This window comes from Cervus canadensis, chromosome 26 (assembly GCF_019320065.1).
Source record: "Cervus canadensis isolate Bull #8, Minnesota chromosome 26, ASM1932006v1, whole genome shotgun sequence".
Taxonomy (NCBI): Eukaryota; Metazoa; Chordata; class Mammalia; order Artiodactyla; family Cervidae; genus Cervus; species Cervus canadensis.
This window is the reverse complement of record NC_057411.1, coordinates 31,362,036-31,381,524: the sequence shown is the minus strand read 5'-3', so window position 1 is coordinate 31,381,524 and position 19,489 is coordinate 31,362,036. Positions and strand designations below refer to the sequence as shown.

The window sequence follows — 19,489 nt, the reverse complement described above, 5'->3', positions numbered from 1 at the left end:
TCTCTGTGAGCTACCTTCTATATGGACATTTATTTATGTATTTCCGTCTGCTTTTCCTCCTCAACCAGACTGCAAGCTTCATGGAAACTGGGGCTTGTCATCTTATTCTGAGCTTTAACTCTAGGCCCTAGAACAGTGCCAGGCATATTGTTGTTTTAAGCGCTAAGTTGTGTCCCACTCTTTTGCAACCCCATGGACTAGAGCCTGCCAGGCTTCTCTGTCCATGGGATTTCCCAGGCAAGAATACTGAAGTGGGTTGCTATTTCCTTCTCCAGGGGTCTTCCCGACCCAGGGACTGAACTGTGTCTCTTGCATGGGCAGGCAGATTCTTTACCTAAAGTAGATCCTAAGGTGATGGATTTCTATCTTCAAACAGCTTGCAAATCTGGTTGTAGTCAAAGACAACGTAAACGAAAAGTTAAATATGCACCAAAACTATTCAAATTGCTGAGACAACATATAATGTAGTACTATATGAACTTTTTATCATAAAGCCTTGACTTAATTCAAATGAAGAGGAGGTGACGCTGAACGTTACTCTCAATCACTGGTGGGATTCTCTGGTGGCTCAGTGGTAAAGAATCTGCCTGCCAATACAGAAAACTCAGGAGAGGAGGGTTCAATCCAGGGTGGGGACGATCCCCTGGAGGAGGAAATGGCAACCCACTCCCAGTATTCTTGCCTGGGAATTCCCATGGACAGAGGAGCCTGAGGAGGTACAGTCCATGGGGTCACAACGAGTCGGACACGACTGAGCGTCTAACATACCGGTCAGATGGTTAGGTTCTACTAGCCAGTTTCCACTGGGGGAAGGCAGGTTGCGGTGGGGGCAGAGAGGAGAGGTTGAGTGCAGAATGGTAAGCAGAGAATCCAAAATGCCTGCAAACTTTTGCTCCTGTGCAAGTTTGGCAAGAGTGACCCAGCTGGCTCCAAGATGAAATTCTTAATATCTGGAGCTTGAGATGAATGTCAGTGGGATGCAATGTTTTGAGATACAACTGTTCACTCCTGAAGAGTTTCCCACCTTTACTCTCCCCAGCCCCCCACACCGATAAGTTTCTAGCTTTAGTGAGATGAAACAATGAAGCAGTTTTATTTAAAAAAAAAAAAAGAGGAAGTTGCCTCCTTTAGATACCCGAGCAGCAAGTGTGCTTGTGATAATGGGGGTGGGGCAGAGCGAGGGGGCTTGCCCTTTCTCCAAACCGCTAGACCTCAGTCTCCCAACCCCGCCAAGGGCTGCTCTGCACAGCTGCTGCAACAGGCCGAGCCTGCAGGGTACAGGAAGGGGGGTTGTTTAGTTTCTAGAGGACATCTGTTTTTCTAAACTACTTCTCTCCTTTCCAAAAGCTGGCAAGCCTTAGTCATCTCGGCTCGGCACGAACCCACAAGTGTGCGTGTGTGGCTCGGCTCAGGCCCCGCCCTCGGGCGCACACCGCCACCGCGGGGACCCGGCCGGATTGCGGTTCTGGCCTCGGCTGCGAGTGGCTTCTCCGGAGCCGCCCGGCCTCCTCCCCTAAAGAGGACCGCCCGGCCGCCGCGCGGTGCCAGAGCTGAGTACGAGGGAGAAAAGTTTGCAGTGCCGGGCGGAGGCGGGGAACCCCGAGCCGAGGGGTCTTCCGCTTTTTAAGTGTGCGCGGCGGCGGCCGTGTCCCGGGAGGCTCTCCCGGAGGACCCGCGCTCCCGAGCGGAGGCTGGAGGCTCGCCCCGAGGCGGCGGAGGAACTTCTGCTGCGAGCAGTCGCCGCGGGCCCCGGTCGTCTGCAGGAACTCTCCGGAATCGGGAGGGGGAGGGCCGGATCGCTCTTCCACGGGGATTCGTCAAGAGTTCCGGCGGCAGCGGCGGCGGCGGCGGAGTCTCCCTTTGTCCTCCTAGGACCTCCCTCCTTCCCCGTCTCCCTCCCTCTGTCAGCCTGTGGGTCCCGCTGACCCAGGCGCCGGCGCCCTAAGGGACTCGCTGTCCCCCCACCTCAGGGTGCGTCCCTGGTCACTCCCACCAGCCTAGTGGAGCCAGCCCCCGAGTGGAGCCGAGCCGAGCCGAGGGGGGCTGCGAGCAGGAGGGAGCCGCCGACCCCCGGCCGCAGGATGGTGGCGGGGCGCTCCCCGGCCCGCTGTCCCGGGCGCTGGCTGGTCCCCGGGCTGTGGCTGCTCGCTCTCAGCGGTCCCGGGGGGCTGCTGAGCGCCCAGGAGCAGCCCTCCTGCCACGGAGCCTTTGATCTCTACTTCGTCTTGGACAAGTGAGTGCGGGAAAAGGGATCCAGGGTCTCCGGGGGAGCGTGGTCCTGGGTGGTGAGCTGTGGTGGGGGGAGGCTGAGATGTCCGTGCGACCTGGGGAGGGGTGAGGGGTAACTCCGGTGATGGGCGCCCTGTTGCTATCTCTGTCCGAAAGGCGAGCGCTTTGGGATCGGTGCGGGCTGCGGGGTGATAGGAGGAGCCCCGAGCTGCTAGGCTCTCTAGGGAGATGGGCAGTCACTGCTGGCCAGTGGTGGGGTTTCTTGGGAAATGGGGAGTGCCGTCACTTGGGGTAACCTTCTGCGACCCTGGGATCCACGTAAGACTCCTTCTGGGTCCCTCAGCCCTCAACGCCTCACGCTGGCTAAAGTTTGCCGGGTTTTATCCTGAGCACAGCGCTTTCATTGTAGCTTGGCAGTCTGCAGTTAACGTACTCAGTGTGGTTTGCGTTTCCTTCTAAGGAAGGCTGTGTTTATTTGAAGAGCTGGCATCTTAACTCCGGACAATTAGCAGGCAGGTGGTCCCTGAAGATGGGTAGACTTCCTAGGTTCTTGTAGCACCTACCTTTCAGCTGCTGATCCTGTTAACTTGGCTTGAAGAAGAGGTCAGGTGACACCCCTGTAAATGTGTTGTTTTTCTGATTTGTTCAATTTTCTTTTTCAGGTCTGGGAGTGTGGCAAATAACTGGATTCAAATTTACAATTTTGTCCAGCAGCTTACAGAGAGATTTGTAAGGTATCTCTCCTACTTTCCTTTTCTAAGCAGGGGACTTTGAGGTGGAGGCAAGTAGACCAAAGGCTAGATAGGGTATCCTTTTTTGGAAACCATTTGCAGGGAAAGCCTTTCCTGAAGTGTTGATTTTTAAGTGCCTCAAGGTCTTATCACACACATGCTGTTATTAGGACAGCCCTTCAGTTGTTGAGGGCTTATTTCATCTGGATCCCAGAAACTTGGCTCAGGCTCTGGGGAAGTATCTTCAGATATGATTCCAAATGTCTTTTCCTTTCTGAGTTTTCATCTGTTTTGAATTTCATTTATGCTTTCTCATAATTTATCACTTTAAAAGTTTATGCTAATAATACCCATAATATATTTTCCATTCCACACAATTCTTAGCATTATTGAGGTCCTCATTAAGAAAAAAAAGTGTTGGTAAACTTCAAATGAGCATGTGTTAATAACCCACTACCAGAAAAGGCACTTGTGTGTGTGTGTGTTTAAAGAAATGACTTGTGTTTACACAATGTGTGGGTGTGTGGCTGGTTTAAAATTTAACTGTTCTATATATGCAATAAGCCTTACTAGGAAAGATTGGTTTGTCTCCTATAAAAAGCATAACTGCTATGATAGCCAGCTTACTCTCTTATTTAGAGGTAACCAGAAATTAGTGGCTTTCTTATTTAAAAGTAACCCTAGGACGCTAGGCTTTTGAGGCTTTTTTCCTCCTCCTCTTTTTTTTTTTTTTCTTTTTAAAGAAGAAAAAAATGCAATGAGGAAATGCAAGTTTATCAAGATAATGGAAAGGACATGAAAAGGAGCTGTATCATTAAATATTGCTTCTTTCAGTCGTGTTAGCCCAAATGTTTTCTTTAAAACAGGCTTGGATGATCAAAACATTTTGAAAGTCATGTTGCAAGTAACTTCAAACAATCTGTAGAGGCCTAGGAAATCCTTGCTTTCAGTTATTGGCAGCAGTAAGCTTATCCCTATAAAAATGTATGCTTGTCCTTGTTCAGTCATCAGTCTCCTGTTTAAGAAGCCAAGTATAACACTCATTTCTGGACAGGGTCTAAGGTAAACTTGTCTAGGAAAGAAAAATAAACAAGGCCTTATATCCTTAAGTGTCAAAGGCAGGAGAGAGAGTTGTTGATAAATTTTCTGATTTAAGCCAAGAGTGGGTAGAGTGTCTCATAGATTTTGATCAAAAGCAGTGGGTCATTTCAGTACCTTTCCAAGAAGTATGTCTCTTATTTGGTCTGGTTTACAGATTGGAATTCTGTAATACACAGTTCTCTGGCACGAGTTTAGTTGTTCAGTTACTAACCCATAATATATTGTAGGAAATGAGTAAAGGGTGACTACTGAAGAGAATGACTTTTCAAATATGTGTAACCCTTGGGCATCATTCTGCTCTTCAGTTTATAGAGCTGAGTGTTACAGCTTCGGGTTCAGATCTTAATTAACGTTGCGTAGTGTCTTTGAAACAGGAATCATTCTGTGAGATCAAGGCTTAGAGCTTAAAAGGTGTAGCTAACTAGGGCAGTTGTTGCCAGTCAGAAGTATTGGTGCTTAAGACTTAGAGAACCGAACATGTCTAATCAAAATGTGATTTGTTCTTCTCTTTCACATTGACCTTGACACTCTTTAAGTAATCCTACCTCAGGATAACTTGTATGAACTCCTCTCATAGTTGTGGTAATTAAATCAAACCAGCTTGTCTCCAGCCCTAAACTTGCTATGATAATCATTCTGAAGGGATTGGCCTCCTTGAAGGAGATGAGGTAGAAGGCCTAAGAAAGAGCTTTCTACAAAAAAAAAAAAAAAAAATTCCACTGGCCTGGAATTTATCTTTCTAGGTAATTTCTTCCTAAAATGGCCCTGTGGGTCAGAGAGGAGTGCCTGAGTCTTGAGCAGCACTGACTAAATCCAGAATGACTTATGTGATAATGGTAATGTTGAGCAGAGTTCATGTATCTACTTAGGGGTTCCATTTAAAAGAAGCCTGGACCATTCAGTGAGACTGATTTTAAATGAGACTCCCTAGCTATACATCTGTATTATATCAATATTTCTTTTAAAAATGTTTTAACTGCCTCTTTTCTTATTTTGCAGCCCTCAAATGAGATTATCTTTCATTGTGTTTTCTTCTCAAGCCACCATTATTTTGCCATTAACCGGAGACAGGTTAGTGCATTAACACTTTGCTGCAGGCTTTTAGTAGAGATTGATCTTAAAGGAATGATGGATGTTTCCAAGTGGTGATTCAGGCCTCTCAGTGGACTCAAGCAAGTACACAGACAATTTAGTTCTCTTCACTAATAGAGGGAAAAGGAGGTATGAATAATATAAAAGAGCAGCTAATCTGAAAATCAGTATCATTCATATTGCTGTGGAATGTACAATGAGACCCAGATCTCTGCCTTAGTTGTGTTTACTGCCTCCCACCTTTCCCCCTTTCTATTACTGTAAGTAGTTCTACATCTTTCTTGTTTAGATGTAATATATTAATCAACTAGGAATTTGAAGAACCTTAAGGAGGAGAAAGATATGGATCTATTTGGATAATTCACTAGGTGGAGCAGACATCCTGCATCTTTAGACTTAGTCTGAGGTCCACTGATGCCGAATATGTTTACCTTTATGAAAGAACTTGCTTTTAACTTCATAAATATATGTATTTATAAATTTGAATTTAATTTCATATATATATATAATTTCCCCCAAATCAATGTCATAATATTTTATATGACCATTTTGATGTCATTTGAACTAATCATTGTGGCAAGTTAGAAGTAGTCATTGATGTTAGGTGGCAGCCTGGATGGGAGGGGAGATTGGGGAAGAATGGATACATGTATATGTATGACTGAGTCTCTTTGTTGTGCATCTGAAGCTATCACAACATGGTTAATCAGCTATACTCCATCATAGAATAGAAAGTTAAAAAATTAAGTAGTCACTGACATTTTAAAGAATGGTTCTTTCCATAGTGGGAAGGGAGAGTTTCTACTTCATTTAACACGAAGTACACAAGGTAGTTTTTGATCAATTCTTGAATAAATGAGTGGGTTAGTTTTATTGTGAAACCCAATTTCTCCAAACTGTAGTTTCAGCAAGGAAGACTGTTGTACCTTGTTCTGTGTGATATGTGGATTTCTGAGAAGTTTTGTGTTTATAGTTCCTTTAAATAAAGTATTTTTTTTTTACTTTAAAAATGTCAAGAACACATAATATTTAAAAGAGCTTACAGAGGTAACTTATTTAAAATTCCCAGAATTGATTTGGAAAATCCATCAAACTTCTAATGTATTTGTGCTTTAAGTTTCACTTTTCCTGGAGAGGAAACCTCTCTGTAGGTGGGGAGTCCAGCTTATGACCTCAGTCTCCTCTCTGATACTTCGTTTTGTACTTTCTCATGTGCATCTGGGTCTCATCAAAGGCCGGAGCAACAGTAGTCCCTAACAACCCACATACAACAGCTGTTTATTCCCATTGATATAACAGTCCTTGCCTTCATGAAAAGAATTTTTTCCATTGCCCAGCTTAATTTCCAAAGAAACAGTGTTTGATTCACCCCAGGTGGCTCAGTGGTAAAGAATCAACGTGCCAATGCAGGAGCTGCATTGATCCTGGATCGGGAAGATCCCCTGGAGGAGGAAATGGCGATCCACTCCTGTATTCTTGCCTGGGAAGTCCCACGGACAGAGGAGCCTGGCGGGCTACAGTCCATGGGGTCGCAAAGAATTGGACACGACTGAGCGACTGAGCATATACATAGCAAAAAGAGAACCATGCTAACATTTGTGGAGTGCATATGTAGAGAAAAGCGTTTAGAATATTGCCAGCCACACAGTAGACTCTCAGTAATTGTTAACTGCATACTTTGTGCTAGGTTCTCTGTTAGGTGCTTTATATGTGAGTTCTCTAGCACTTTGATGAAGTGTAATCACAGGTCAGCAAGATTGGTATTGCATCAGCAGACGTGGAAAGGGTTTAAATTGTGTTAATCTCACTAACACAATTTTTATTATACACTATAGTAATATTAAATTTATATTACTGTACACAATCTCACTAACACCATTTTAACCCAGGAGTTGGTGATGGACAGGGAAGCCTGGCATGCTGCAGTTCATGGGGTCACAAAGAGTCGGACATGACTGAGAAACTGAACTGAACTGAATCTCAGTAAAGATTTTCTGTTACCATTGGTTGAATCTAATAAGGCAGAGGTTGGGATAAAGGGGCTTCTGTTTCCAGAGGCAGCATAATATTGCAGCTGAAAGTTGCTGAACCAATTTCCTAGCCAAATGGTCACAGACAAATGACAACCTCTTTATGCTTCACTTTTTTCCGTCTGTATAATGATGATGATGATGGTCATAATAATAATACCTACCTCATAAGACTGCTGTAAAAATTGAAGTCAGTGAGCGTGGACAATGTAGGACAGAGTCTGGCATATATGTATCTCGAAGAGAGCGTTGTTGTTGTTGTTATTATCTGCAGTTAGGGAGTGTGCATTATTTTAATGATGGGGAGACATTATCCTTATATAAAGGGATTATTGTACTGCTTGAAAGGATTTATAATAGTCCAGGAGAAATTCTAATATAACGCTACTTGCAACTTTTAAAAAAACATAGTTGGCTCTTCTGTCTCTTTTTAAATAGAAATAAGTTCCGTTTTAACAAATTTCCCTGTTTACCAAATTGCATTAGTTTGGGGTAGCAGAATGTACACTAACAAGGCCTAGGTAAGAGTTCCAGTTTTGCTACCTACTGGTTAGAGACTTGGGATAAATCATCTTCTCATTGTGTCAGTATTTGTGTCTATAAACTGCAGGCATAATCTACTGTGTTTTCTTTCTTTCTTTCTTTCTTTTTAAACTGTGCTTTCTTAAGAGATTTGTGGGGATCAAAAATAAGACAATGCATAGAAAAGTATTTTGTATATTACAGAACAGGTTCCAGTAAAGGATTATTTTCTGAACCTAGTTGTTCTTTTACCAATTTTATTTAATTAAATTAGTGACTTTGTGGTCCTCTATATTTGGATATAAGGTCACTTTTCATTCATTTACCCCCTTTTTCTAAAAAAAAAAAAATTGGGGTATTGTTGCTTTAAAATGTTGTGTGTTTCTGCAGTACAACAAAGTGAGTAAGCTGTATATGTGCATATAACCCTTCCCTCTTGGACCTTCCTTTCCTTGCAACCCCTTCCCCCTCCTCCCCTCCTTCCACCCTCCTCCGGCCCCAGCATCTCACCCCTCTAGGTCACCACAGAGCGCCGAGCTGGGCTCCATATACTATACAGCAGCTATCTGTTTTACACATGCGTGATGTGTTTATGTCAAGCCTAATCTCTCAATTCAACCCACTCTCTCCATGTCCACATGTCCATTTTCTACATCTGCATCTCTATTCCTGCCTTTTAAGTGTGTAGAAACCATTCGCATATTTAGATGCAAGATCACTGAATGAATGTTGCGACAGCTATTGGGGATCCTTGTTTCAAAGTCTAGAAAGGGGAATTCTATGCATGAACTTTCTTGATGTCACACTTAGACGTCTGAGCACATAGAAAAAGCAAAAGTTAAATACATCAGGTTTCACAATTTTGTTTCTATTTCTCATCATTCTTCCGTACTTTGGTAAATATGAGAAGTACCTCTTTCATGTTTCAGAGTGTTGCTAAATATCTTCAGTAGAGAGGAAGCAAGATTAAAAGGCAGTAAGTCCTTACAGTTGGACTGTGTCTTCTGTTAGGGTTTCATCAGGAAGTCTGGTGCTATGTAAATGCATGAACAGAATAATAAAACATGGCAAGAAATGATCAGTTATCCATTTTATATGCTCATGATTCAAAACCATTATTTTTTAAAAATTTATATTTATTTATTGGCTGCATTGGGTTTTCATTACTACATGTGGCCTTTCTCTAGTTGAGGTGAGTGGGGGCTACTCTCTAGTTGCGGTGTGAGGGCGTCTCATTGTAGTGGCTTCTCTCATTGTGGAGCATGGGCTCTAGAACACATAGGCTTCAGTAGTTGTGACACATGGGCTTGGTTGCCCTGTGGCATGTGGAATCTGCCTGGATCAGGGATCAAACCTCCGTCCCCTGCATTGGCAGGCAGATTCTTAACCACTGGACCACCAGGAAAGTCCTATAAACATTATTATTTTGGATATTTCAATTTGAAACATTCTCTTCTTTTGCCCTCATGATTTTTATTTTATGTTCATTGTTGTTGTTGTTAATATGCTGAGTCCTGTCTGACTCTTTGCGACCCCATGAACTGTAGCATGCCAGGTTCTTCTGTCCTCCACTGTCTCCTGCTCAGATTTGTGTCCTTTGAGTCGGAGATGCTATCTAACCATCTCATCCTCTGCTGTCTGCTTCTCCTTTTGCCTTCCAGTCTTTTCCATCAGGGTCTTTTCCAATGAATCGTCTCTTTGCATCGTGTGGCCAAAGTGTTGGAGCTTCAGCTTCAGTATCAGTCCTTCCAATGAATATTCGGGGTTGATTTCCTGTAGAATTGACTGGTTTGGTCTTCTTGGAGTCCAAGGGACTCTCAAGAATCTTCTCTTTTATCCTCCATATATCTGGTAATCCCTCCACTCACCTACCCACCATCCTGCTTTGCCTACCCTGTATACCATGTTTTGAGCGTTATGTGCTCTGGAGGTAACACAAGGATGAATAATTGTGTGTGTGATAGTGAGGAGTGTACACAAACACATATAACCCAGGGCCGTATTATAGGATCCAGTAAGAGGAAAGTGCTGAGTGTTGATTCAGTATGGAAATATCCAGCCTCTCAGTATTAGAGAATTTGAATCAAGACTCATTTAAAAGGATATTTTTGCTTATTGTGTTGAATAATTGGTGATCGTGAATTATGCTTAGTTCTGTTCAGTGTAATCTTAATGAGGTAAAAGTGATTTAGTTGGAGACATTTAGTGAACATTTTTATGTGCTAGATACTGTGCAAAATGCTTTCCATTCATTACTTAACTTAACCCTTATATCAACTCCATGTCATAGATACTATTATCTCAACTTTATAAATGAGGAAACCGAAGCTGAGAAAGGAAATGTAGCTTGTCCAAGGACACACAGTTAATCAGTGATGAGGAGTATATTAGCCAGAATGGTCTCTTGAAATGTAGAGGAGATCATGCCACTCTTGCTCTTAAGACAATCTGATGGCTTAGAGTAGAAAGCACGCATTTCCCAGTGGCCTAAAAGCCCTACCTGACTGCTCACCCACTCCTGTCCTAACTCTGTATTCCCCAGTCTGGCCCACTGGCCGCCTTCCCTTCCCTGAACGGGCCTCGCATGTTTCTGTACTAGCCGTTTTGCTCTTTGTCTTCCCTGGCCTCATCCCACGCGTCACCTCCCCCGAGAGGCCTTGCCTTGGCATCAGGTATGACGCAATCCTACCTCACCTTCCCAATAATGTCCCACAGTTCTCTATTTGGTTGTCAGTTTTTGAAATTGTTCTGTTAATTAATCTATTTATTTTATCTCCATAACCCTAATGTAAACTTCATGGGAGCAGAGGGGTCTTCTTTGTCTTGTTTACCTTCACCTCTATATCTTAACACCTATAACAGAGCTTCAAACATAATAGATGCTCAGTAAATATATGTTGAATGAATGATTGGGTTGGTCTGACTGTACAACCTGAGTTATTAACTGCTGTCAAATGTTTTCTGTCCTTGAGAAATAATAAATGATGATTTATATTTGCTAATCTTCTCATTCCTATTGCTATAGATCAGTTGCAAACATTTTCAACTCTCTTTTTGATATGCTTGTCCCCAACTTGAAAAAGTCGTATACTTGTTTGACCTGAGAATAATAATCACTTAAGAAAAAATATTCCATAGGCAAACTTCTAGGAAATTAAAGATAAGTCATTTGATTAAATTTATATAAGAAGTGTAAGTAATATGTACATTTCTATTATTTGAAAGGGTTTCTTCTAATTCCTTTAAATCCAAATTAAAAATTTACTTGTGATAGATAGTTTGTAATTTATAAGTTGGTTCATTCATTTTTCAGGGAAATTTGTCAGTATCTGTAAGCATTTAGAAGTCTCCTATCAGCCATTTTACTTTTTAGGACTATGCCCTGCTGAGATAGTAGCATCAGTGTGCAAAGATAGGTATGTGGGAGATTAAACCCTGAAGAATTGTTCATAATGTGAAAATGGTAGTAAATCTAAATGCTCATCAGTTGATGATACTATAATTAAATTAGAGTATATACATAGAATTGGATACTATGCAGTCATTCAAAGAATTGGAAACTCTATACATATTGCTATGAAAATATGTCTAAGATATACTAGTTGAGAAAAGCAAGTTGCAGAATACTCTGTTAAAGATGATAAACAAAAACAAAAATTTTAATGGTTTTTATGGTATGTGTATATGATAATGAATGCATGGAAAAAAGTCTGGAAGATGAGCAACAAATTGCTAACAACAATATTGTCTTAGCAATGAGATTCAGGGTGGGGGTTCCTTCAGTGAGATTCAAGGTGGGTGTTCCTTCATGTTTATAATTTCTATACATTTAGGTTATTCAATTTTATTTGAATAATGTACTATTTATAAAAAGCAAATGCTTAGGTTTAAAAGAAATATTACTGACTTATGTAGTCAGAGGCAATTCTCTTGGTATCAGAATGGAATTCAGGAGTTAGAAAGTATCAGTTCAGTTCAGTTCAGTTCAGTCACTCTGTCCTGTCCGACTCTTTGCGACCCCATGAATCGCAGCATGCCAGGCCTCCCTGTCCATCACCAACTCCCGGAGTTTACTCAAACTCATGTCCATCAAGTCGGTGATTCCATCCAGCCATCTCATCCTCTGTCGTCCTCTTCTCCTCCTGCCCCCAATCCCTCCCAGCATCAGGGTCTTTTCCAATGAGTCAATTCTTCACATGAGGTGGCCAAAGTATTGGAGTTTCAGCTTCAGCATCAGTCCTTCCAATGAACACCCAGGACTGATCTCCTTTAGGATGGACTGGTTGGATCTCCTTGCAGTCCAAGGAACTCTCAAGAGTCTTCTCCAACACCACAGGTCAAAAGCATCAATTTTTCGGCGCTCAGCTTTCTTCACATTAGGAATAGAGCATTATTGCTGTTCAGTCACTCAGTCCAGTCTGACTGTTTGTGAACCCATGGACTGCAGCATACCAGGCTCTTCTGTCCTCCACCATTTCTTGGAATTTGCTCAAATTCATGTCCATTGAGTTAGTGCTATGCTGTGCTTGGTTGCTCAGTCATGTCCGACTCTTTTTGACCCCATGGACTGTAGCCTGCCAGGCTTCTCTGTCCATGGGGATTTTCCAGGCAAGAATACTGGAGTGGGTTACCGTGCCCTCCTCCAGGGGATCTTCCTAACCCAGGGATTGAACCCAGGTCTGCATTGCAGGCAGATTCTTTATTGGTCTGAGCCACCAGGGAAGCCCAAGAATAGTGGAGTAGGTAGCCTATCCGTTCTCCAGGGGAACTTCCCAACCCAGGAATCAAACTGGGGTTTCCTGCATTGCAGGCAGATTCTTTACCAGCTGAGCTACCAGGGAAGCCCATTGAGTCAGTGATGCTTTCTAACCATCTCATCCTCTGCTGCTGATTCTCCTTTGGCCTGCAGTTTTCCCCAGTGTCATAGTCTTTTCCAGTGAGTTGGCTCTTTGCATCAGGTGGCCAAAGTATTGGAGCTTCAGTTTCAGCAACAGTCCTTCCAATGACTATTCAGGGTTGATTTCCTGAATAGAAATAGAACATATTCAGCTATTAACTTGGGGAGTCCTGAAGTGAAGTGAAATGAAAGTTGCTTAGTCATGTCCAACTCTTTGTGATCCCATGGACTGTACAATCCATGGAATTCTCCAGGCCAGAATACTGGAGTGGGTAGCCTTTCCCTTCTCTAGGATATCTTTCCAACCCAGGGATCGAACCCAGATCTCCCACATTGCAGGTGGATTCTTTACCAGCTGAGTCAGAGGGGAAGCCTGGCGGGGGTTGCGGATCCTGAAGGTTGCTTGTTAAATGTAAACATCAGGACTGGACTTTGGGTCAGAAAAACATAAGTGCTGTATACGAGCTGTGTAACTTTGGACAAGTTATTTCACCTCTTGCTACCCAATTCCCTTGTCTGTTATAAGGAGCTAATCATTCCTACGGCGTAGAAGTGTTGGGGTGATAAAATGTGGGGATGATTAAGTGCACGTAATGCATGAGAAGGCCTGATTAATGACTAGGTGGTAAGGAGGCTGAGGCTGAGATGGGATCTGGGTCTTATCACTGTACCTCCTCATCACCATTATGTGCCCAGATTCTAGCAGAAGTTTGAAGTCAAGTGACTTTGCTTAAAGTGACACAGCCAAGTCAGGGCCAGAGTTCACCCCTGCGTATGGCTCTTGAGCATGAGCACCTACCCATTCTACTGCCTCAGAATCTTTGTTCGCCTTTCTCCAGCTGGTTTCCAGAATTAGCCAGAATTGTCATAATTCAAAGATATATTCATCCTCTAAATTTCTTCTGTTCTCTTACAAACCAGTGACGTGCTGAGAGGAAGTGACTAGTTGTTTTTGTTTAGATTCTAATAGGGAAGTAATTTTTCCTGTTGAGAAAAGTCAGTGCTGGTCACACATTGTGCTAATTCTGAGAGGTCTGAGCATGGCAGCAACTCAGATTCTAGTCGTGGATATGGGAATAGTTGCTTTCAGTGAAGTCCCATGTTTGCTTTATGGGTATGTTCTAGAAAATTAAATGCATTGTTACTCATGTCTGGAAGACAGGCCTGGCACACTCAGGTGGTAAAATGCAGGGGTCATTTTTTTCATGGCCCAGAAAGGTGTTGAATGAGGAAATGGGGTATAAATATACAAGATACAGCAGATAGAGACTTTAGGTGTCATCTGGGTACATCACTTAGATAAGTGTGAACTAAATTAGAGACGAATTTTCACAAACTCAGATTGTATGGGGCATTTTGTAAGCAGATATTTTTGAATCTAGGACCCTGACCTTGGATTCATTGGTCTGGTGTCTGTACCACAGAGACCTTGACATATATTGGCCTTAGAGTGACATGTTAAATAAAGAGTAAGCAAGTTTTAGGGTATGAGTTCCTAAGATAATGTATTAGCAATGTTTGTGTCTGAAAAATCATCTTTCACTCTTTTGAAACCCTTGAAAATTTTTTAAGTTGAGCTAATAGGGAACAATTTTTTTTTTGCAGTTTATTCTTCACACTGTATGCCATATAACAATATATAATGGCATAATTAAATAGATAGCTAGGATGGTCCCGCATTTGAATGAGTGAGCAGATTTCCCCTCCTGTAATTTTTCTAATTTTGTCAGACTGATTATATAATGTTGTGGTTAATTAATGGAAGGAGACAGAAGTAGTAAAGTTTATTGAGCACTTACTATGTATCAGACATTTTGCTAAATGCTTTATTTGTAATTGCTCAGGTAAAGTACAATGCTAAGTGGATTATAAATCATTAGTAATTTTGTATGGACATGAACAACATCTTGAGAAGATTGTTTTGTCTCATATTCTACTCAATCTACTAAGTTTTATTTTCCAAGAGCAATATTTATTTATGTTATGTAACTATTCTTCGGCCACCTGATTCGAAGAGCTGACTCATTTGAAAAGACCCTGATGCTGGGAAAGATTGAGGGCAGGAGGAGAAGGGGATGACAGAGGATGAGATGGTTGGATGGCACCACTGACTTAATGGACATGAGTTCGGGTAAACTCCAGGAGTTGGTGATGGACAGGGAGGCCTGGCGTGCTGCGCTCCATGGGGTCGCAAAGAGTCAGACACAACTGAGCAACTGAACTGAACTGAAATCTTTATAAAGTTTCTGTGTATTCCTACATTTTGTTTGCAGTTTTGTTCATTTCATATCACTGACTGATATTCTCTTGAGAATAAAGTACAGTTCAGTTCAGTTCAGTCACTCAGTCAAGTCTGACTCTTTGCAACCCCATGGACTGCAGAACACCAGGCTTCCCTGTTCATCATCAACTCCCAGAACTTGCTCAAACTCATGTCCATCGAGTCTGTGATGCCATCCAACCATCTCATCCTTTGTTGTCCCCTTCTCCTCCTGCCTTCAATCTTTTCCAACATCATGGTTTTTTCCAATGAGTCAGTTCTTCCCATCAGGTGGCCTAAGTATTGGAGTTTCAGCTTCAGCGTCTGTCCTTCCAATGAATATTCAGGACTGATTTTCTTTAGGATGGACTGGTTGGATCTTCTTGCAGTCCAAGGGACTTTCAATGGTCTTCTCCAACACCACAGTTCAAAAGCATCAATTCTTTGGTGCTCAGCTTTCTTTAGAGTCCAACTCTCACATCCATACATGACTACTGGAAAAACCATAGCTTTGACTAGACAGACCTTTGTCAGCAAAGTAATGTCTCTGCTTTTTAATGTGCTGTCTAGGTTTGTCATAACTTTTCCTCCAAGGAGCAAGCGTCTTTTAATTTCATGGCTGCAGTCACCATCTGCAGTGATTTTTTAGCCCAAGAAAATAAAGTCTGTCACTGTTTCCATTGTTTCTCCATCTATTTGCCATGAAGTGATGGGACCAGATGCCATGATCTTAGTTTTCTCTATGTTGAGTTTTAAGTCAGCTTTTTCACTTTCCTCTTTCACTTTGATCAAGAGGCTGTTTAGTTCTTCTTTGCTTTCTGCCATAAGTGTGGTGTATCTGAGGTTATTGATATTTCTCCTGGCAGTCTTGATTCCAGCTTGTGCTTCATCCAGGCCAGCATTTCACATGATGTACTCTACATACAGGTTAAATAAGCAGGGTGACAATATACAGCTTTGATGTACTCCTTTCCCAGTTTGGAACCAGTCTGTTGTTCCATGTCCAATTCTAACTGTTGCTTCCTGACCTGCATACAGATTTCTCAGGAGGCAGGGCAGGTGGTCTGGTATTCCCATCTCTTTAAGAATTTTCCACAGTTTGTTGTGGTTCACACAGTCAAAGGCTTCGGTGTAGTTAATAAAGCAGAAGTAGATGTTTTTTGGAACTCTCTTGCTTTTTCGATAATCCAGCAGATGTTGGCAGTTTGATCTCTGGTTCCTCTGCCTCCATACCTATAACACTTACGCTTATAGAGTTATCTAAACTGGCATTTGGTAGCATAGATGTATGAGACTTTTAGGTTTTGTGATAAATTTCTCTTTTGTGACCTCCAATAAAACACAGAATACATATAATATATATGCATACATGTGTGTGAGTGCACACACTCAGTTGTGTCTGACTCTTTGTGACCCCATGGACTGTAGCGTGGCAGGCTCCTCTGTCCAAGGATTTTTCCAAGTGAGAATACTGGAGTGGGTTGCTGTGTCCTCCTCCAGGGGATCTTCCCAACCCAGGAATTGAACCCTATTCTCTGGCATCTCTTGCAATGACAGGCAGATTTACCACTGAGACAAATATGATTATATATGTAACAGGTATAATATATGTGTATAGAAGTGTTTTTATATATTTATATATGTATATAAGTAAACACATGTTTATATATTAACTATATATTTATATATACACATGTATTTACATATGTGTATATAAGTACTTTTATTTAAATATATAATTTAAAAAATGTGGGCTGGGCCTATGGCTCACTTTAACCAATGGAATGCCTTCAGTAGCAATTTTCTCGCTGCCTTTCCAGTCTTTACTATCCATCTCTTCAAGGTCATTTAGCTTTTACTTTAGTCACAACTTTTTATTTTGATTATCTATTGGTGCATAATAAACTACTCCAAAATTAATGGTGTAAATACAACTGGTCATTTCTGATGATATTGTGCATTGAATGGGCAGTTCTTAGGCTTTGCCTGTCGTCAGCTAGAAAGCTGGAATGGCTAGAAGAGTTGAAATGCCCCCACCCACATGGTTCGAAAGTTCGTGCTGGTGCTGGCTGTGGTCTAGGGGCTCAGCCAGGACTGTTGACCTGAGTCTTCATTCTGCTACACATGACTTCTACTCATGGCTAGGTTAAGTGTCCTACCATGGTGATTTCAGGGTAGTGAAAGTTTTTGTATGGCAGCTAGCTACCAAGGGTACATAAAGGGAAAAGTCCTGTGCCTTATTTAGACTTAGTCCTGGAGCAGGCATGGTGATCATGAAAAACCACCCCAACATTTAGTGGCTTAAGGAGTGATTTTGTTAGCTCTCTCAATTCTGTGACACGTGGCTCAAAAGGAAGCTTTCTCTGCCCCACACTATATTATCTGGTGCTATAATCATAGAGGGTGGTTACTGTTGTGGAGCACAGCTAGTGCTGTTTACTGGAATAATATATTCTCCTCCGTGGGACCTCTGTTTGTGGCCTGGGCTTCTCACAGCATGATCACTGGGTCCAAGAGCAAGTACCATGAGATGAAGGAAGCAGCGTCTCCAGTTCTCTTAAGGGTTGGACGTCTAAGAATATCACTTCTGCCTTGTTCTAGTGCCAGGTAGTAACAGGGCTGGGCCAGATTCAAGGGGATGGGGGATAAATTTCAACTTTTGATGGGCGAATGGGTGGATATAGAGTGGGAAGAAATTGATAGAAGTCATATTTAGAGATTCTGTACCATAGTTTATATGGAAAGTAATAATGAAACTCCAAAGATGCATCTCTTTCAGAAATAAACATGCCAGCTAAGAGAGAAAAACAAAAACCCTTGTGTGTAACCAAAATAGCAAATTAGATTGGTAATTTTGGCATGAATCTTTAGATTCTGCTGTAACCCATAACCCATGTCAGCAAATTTTGAATGATGTGTTATTTACTTTTATTTTTTATTTTTAGCCTCTCACTCTCATTCCTCTTATTCTTTTGTATGAATTAAAACTGTTTATTAACCACATTAATACTTTCTTTTTGTATTATCTTAATATTGTCATTATTTCCTTCTTAAGTTAGGTTGGAATAGATGGGCACATTTCCTTTTACTTTCATGACTTTGAATAGTATTTCTCAATTCAAACTCTCAAAGTTTTAAGAATTAATATGTAAGGTAGAAATGTGAGAATTGAAGTTTTATTTGTTAGAAATGATAATTTTCCTAAAATAGTTTAAAATTGTGCTGTGATAGAAGTACATTTTGGGATTGTTGGTATTCACCTATTCAAGAGCAATACTGAATACATGCATATGAGTTGGAGTTTGTATAACTTAATATAAAGTTTAAAAAGTCTATGTGTTTTAGGAGCACTAGTGAAGAGAAGTTCTCAAATAAGGCTCCCAAACTGTGAAAAACAAAGGTGATAATTCCTATTTCCATTACCCTCAATGGTTAAGAGGCAGTACAGTGAATTGATGGGCTTCTTTGGCGGCTCAGACGTAAAGCATCTCCCTGCAGTGTGACCTTCCTGAGCAACCAACACTTGGGCTTCCCTCGTGGCTCAGCAGTAAGGAATCCACTGCTGGAGCCATAGGAGACGCAGGTTCGATCCCTAGAAGATCCCCTAGAGGAGGACATGGCAACCCACTCCAGTATGCTTGCCTGGAGAATCCCATGGATAGAGGAGCCTGGTGGGCTGCAGTCCATGGGGTTGCAAAGAGTCGGACACAGCTGAAGTAACTTAGCACGCATGCACAGAAAATTGATATAAACAGTTGGTATTGATTATGGAACACTTAGGTGCCATGCAGTGTACTCACTGTTTACAGGTAATAAGTGAAAGTTGCTCAGTTGTGTCCGTGGAACTCTCCAGGGCAGAATACTGGAGTGGGTAACCTTTCCCTTCCCCAGGGGATCTTCCCAACCCCTGAATCGAACCCAGGTCTCCCGCATTGCAGGTAGATTCTTTACCAGCTGAACCACAGGAGAAGCCCAAGAATACTGGAGTGGGTCGCCTATTCCTACTCCAGTGGATCTTCCCGAACCAGGAGTTGAACCAGGGTGTCTTGCATTGCAGGTGGATTCTTTGCCAACTGAGCTATCAGGGAAGCCCTGAAAATACAAGTAATAGTCCCTTTAATTTTTATAACAACTCTGCTGTATAAGTACTGCCAATGTTCCCATTTTCAGAGGGTAGAAATGCAAGCTCAGAGAGGACACAGCTTAGCAAAGTCACAAAATTACTAAGGCTGGTGAGTCTAAGAGCTGGGGATTAAGGTGGCCAGCGCTCCATGTTTGACCTCTGGGTCGCGCTCATGGTATGATGCAGGGTGGCATGATGAAAGAACGAGGGCTGGCTGGCGGATGACCCCGCTCAGTTCCTGGCACATGTGATAAAAGAATAATAACTAATGTCTATGTGACACTGACTTTGTACTGAATTCTTTATGTGCATCGACTCCTTTGATTTTTCACAGCCACCCTGTGGAGTTAGTGTTGATGTTACTTTTGCTTAACATGAAACAACGGAAGGATGCGGTGATAGATAACTGGCTGGAGCAGTCTGGACTCCTGTCCGTTGTGCCACCTGTCACCTCACATTCAGCTTGCCACAAATTGTAGGTTTTCTAGAAGAGCAACATGGCAA

The 19,489-nt window shown here is 42.2% G+C and overlaps 1 protein-coding gene across 1 annotated transcript in view; it reads left to right on the top strand.

The window, feature by feature from the left end:
- The first annotated feature begins 1,426 nt into the window (after positions 1-1,426).
- The window catches only part of ANTXR2 (ANTXR cell adhesion molecule 2), a 166,476-nt gene continuing 148,413 nt past the window's right edge, over positions 1,427-19,489 (top strand). The window contains exons 1-3 of the mRNA XM_043448471.1: positions 1,427-2,233; positions 2,892-2,963; positions 5,061-5,132. Coding sequence (XP_043304406.1) covers positions 2,082-2,233; positions 2,892-2,963; positions 5,061-5,132 — 296 coding nt within the window. The 5' untranslated portion in view covers positions 1,427-2,081. The remainder of the gene's footprint in view (positions 2,234-2,891; positions 2,964-5,060; positions 5,133-19,489) is intronic.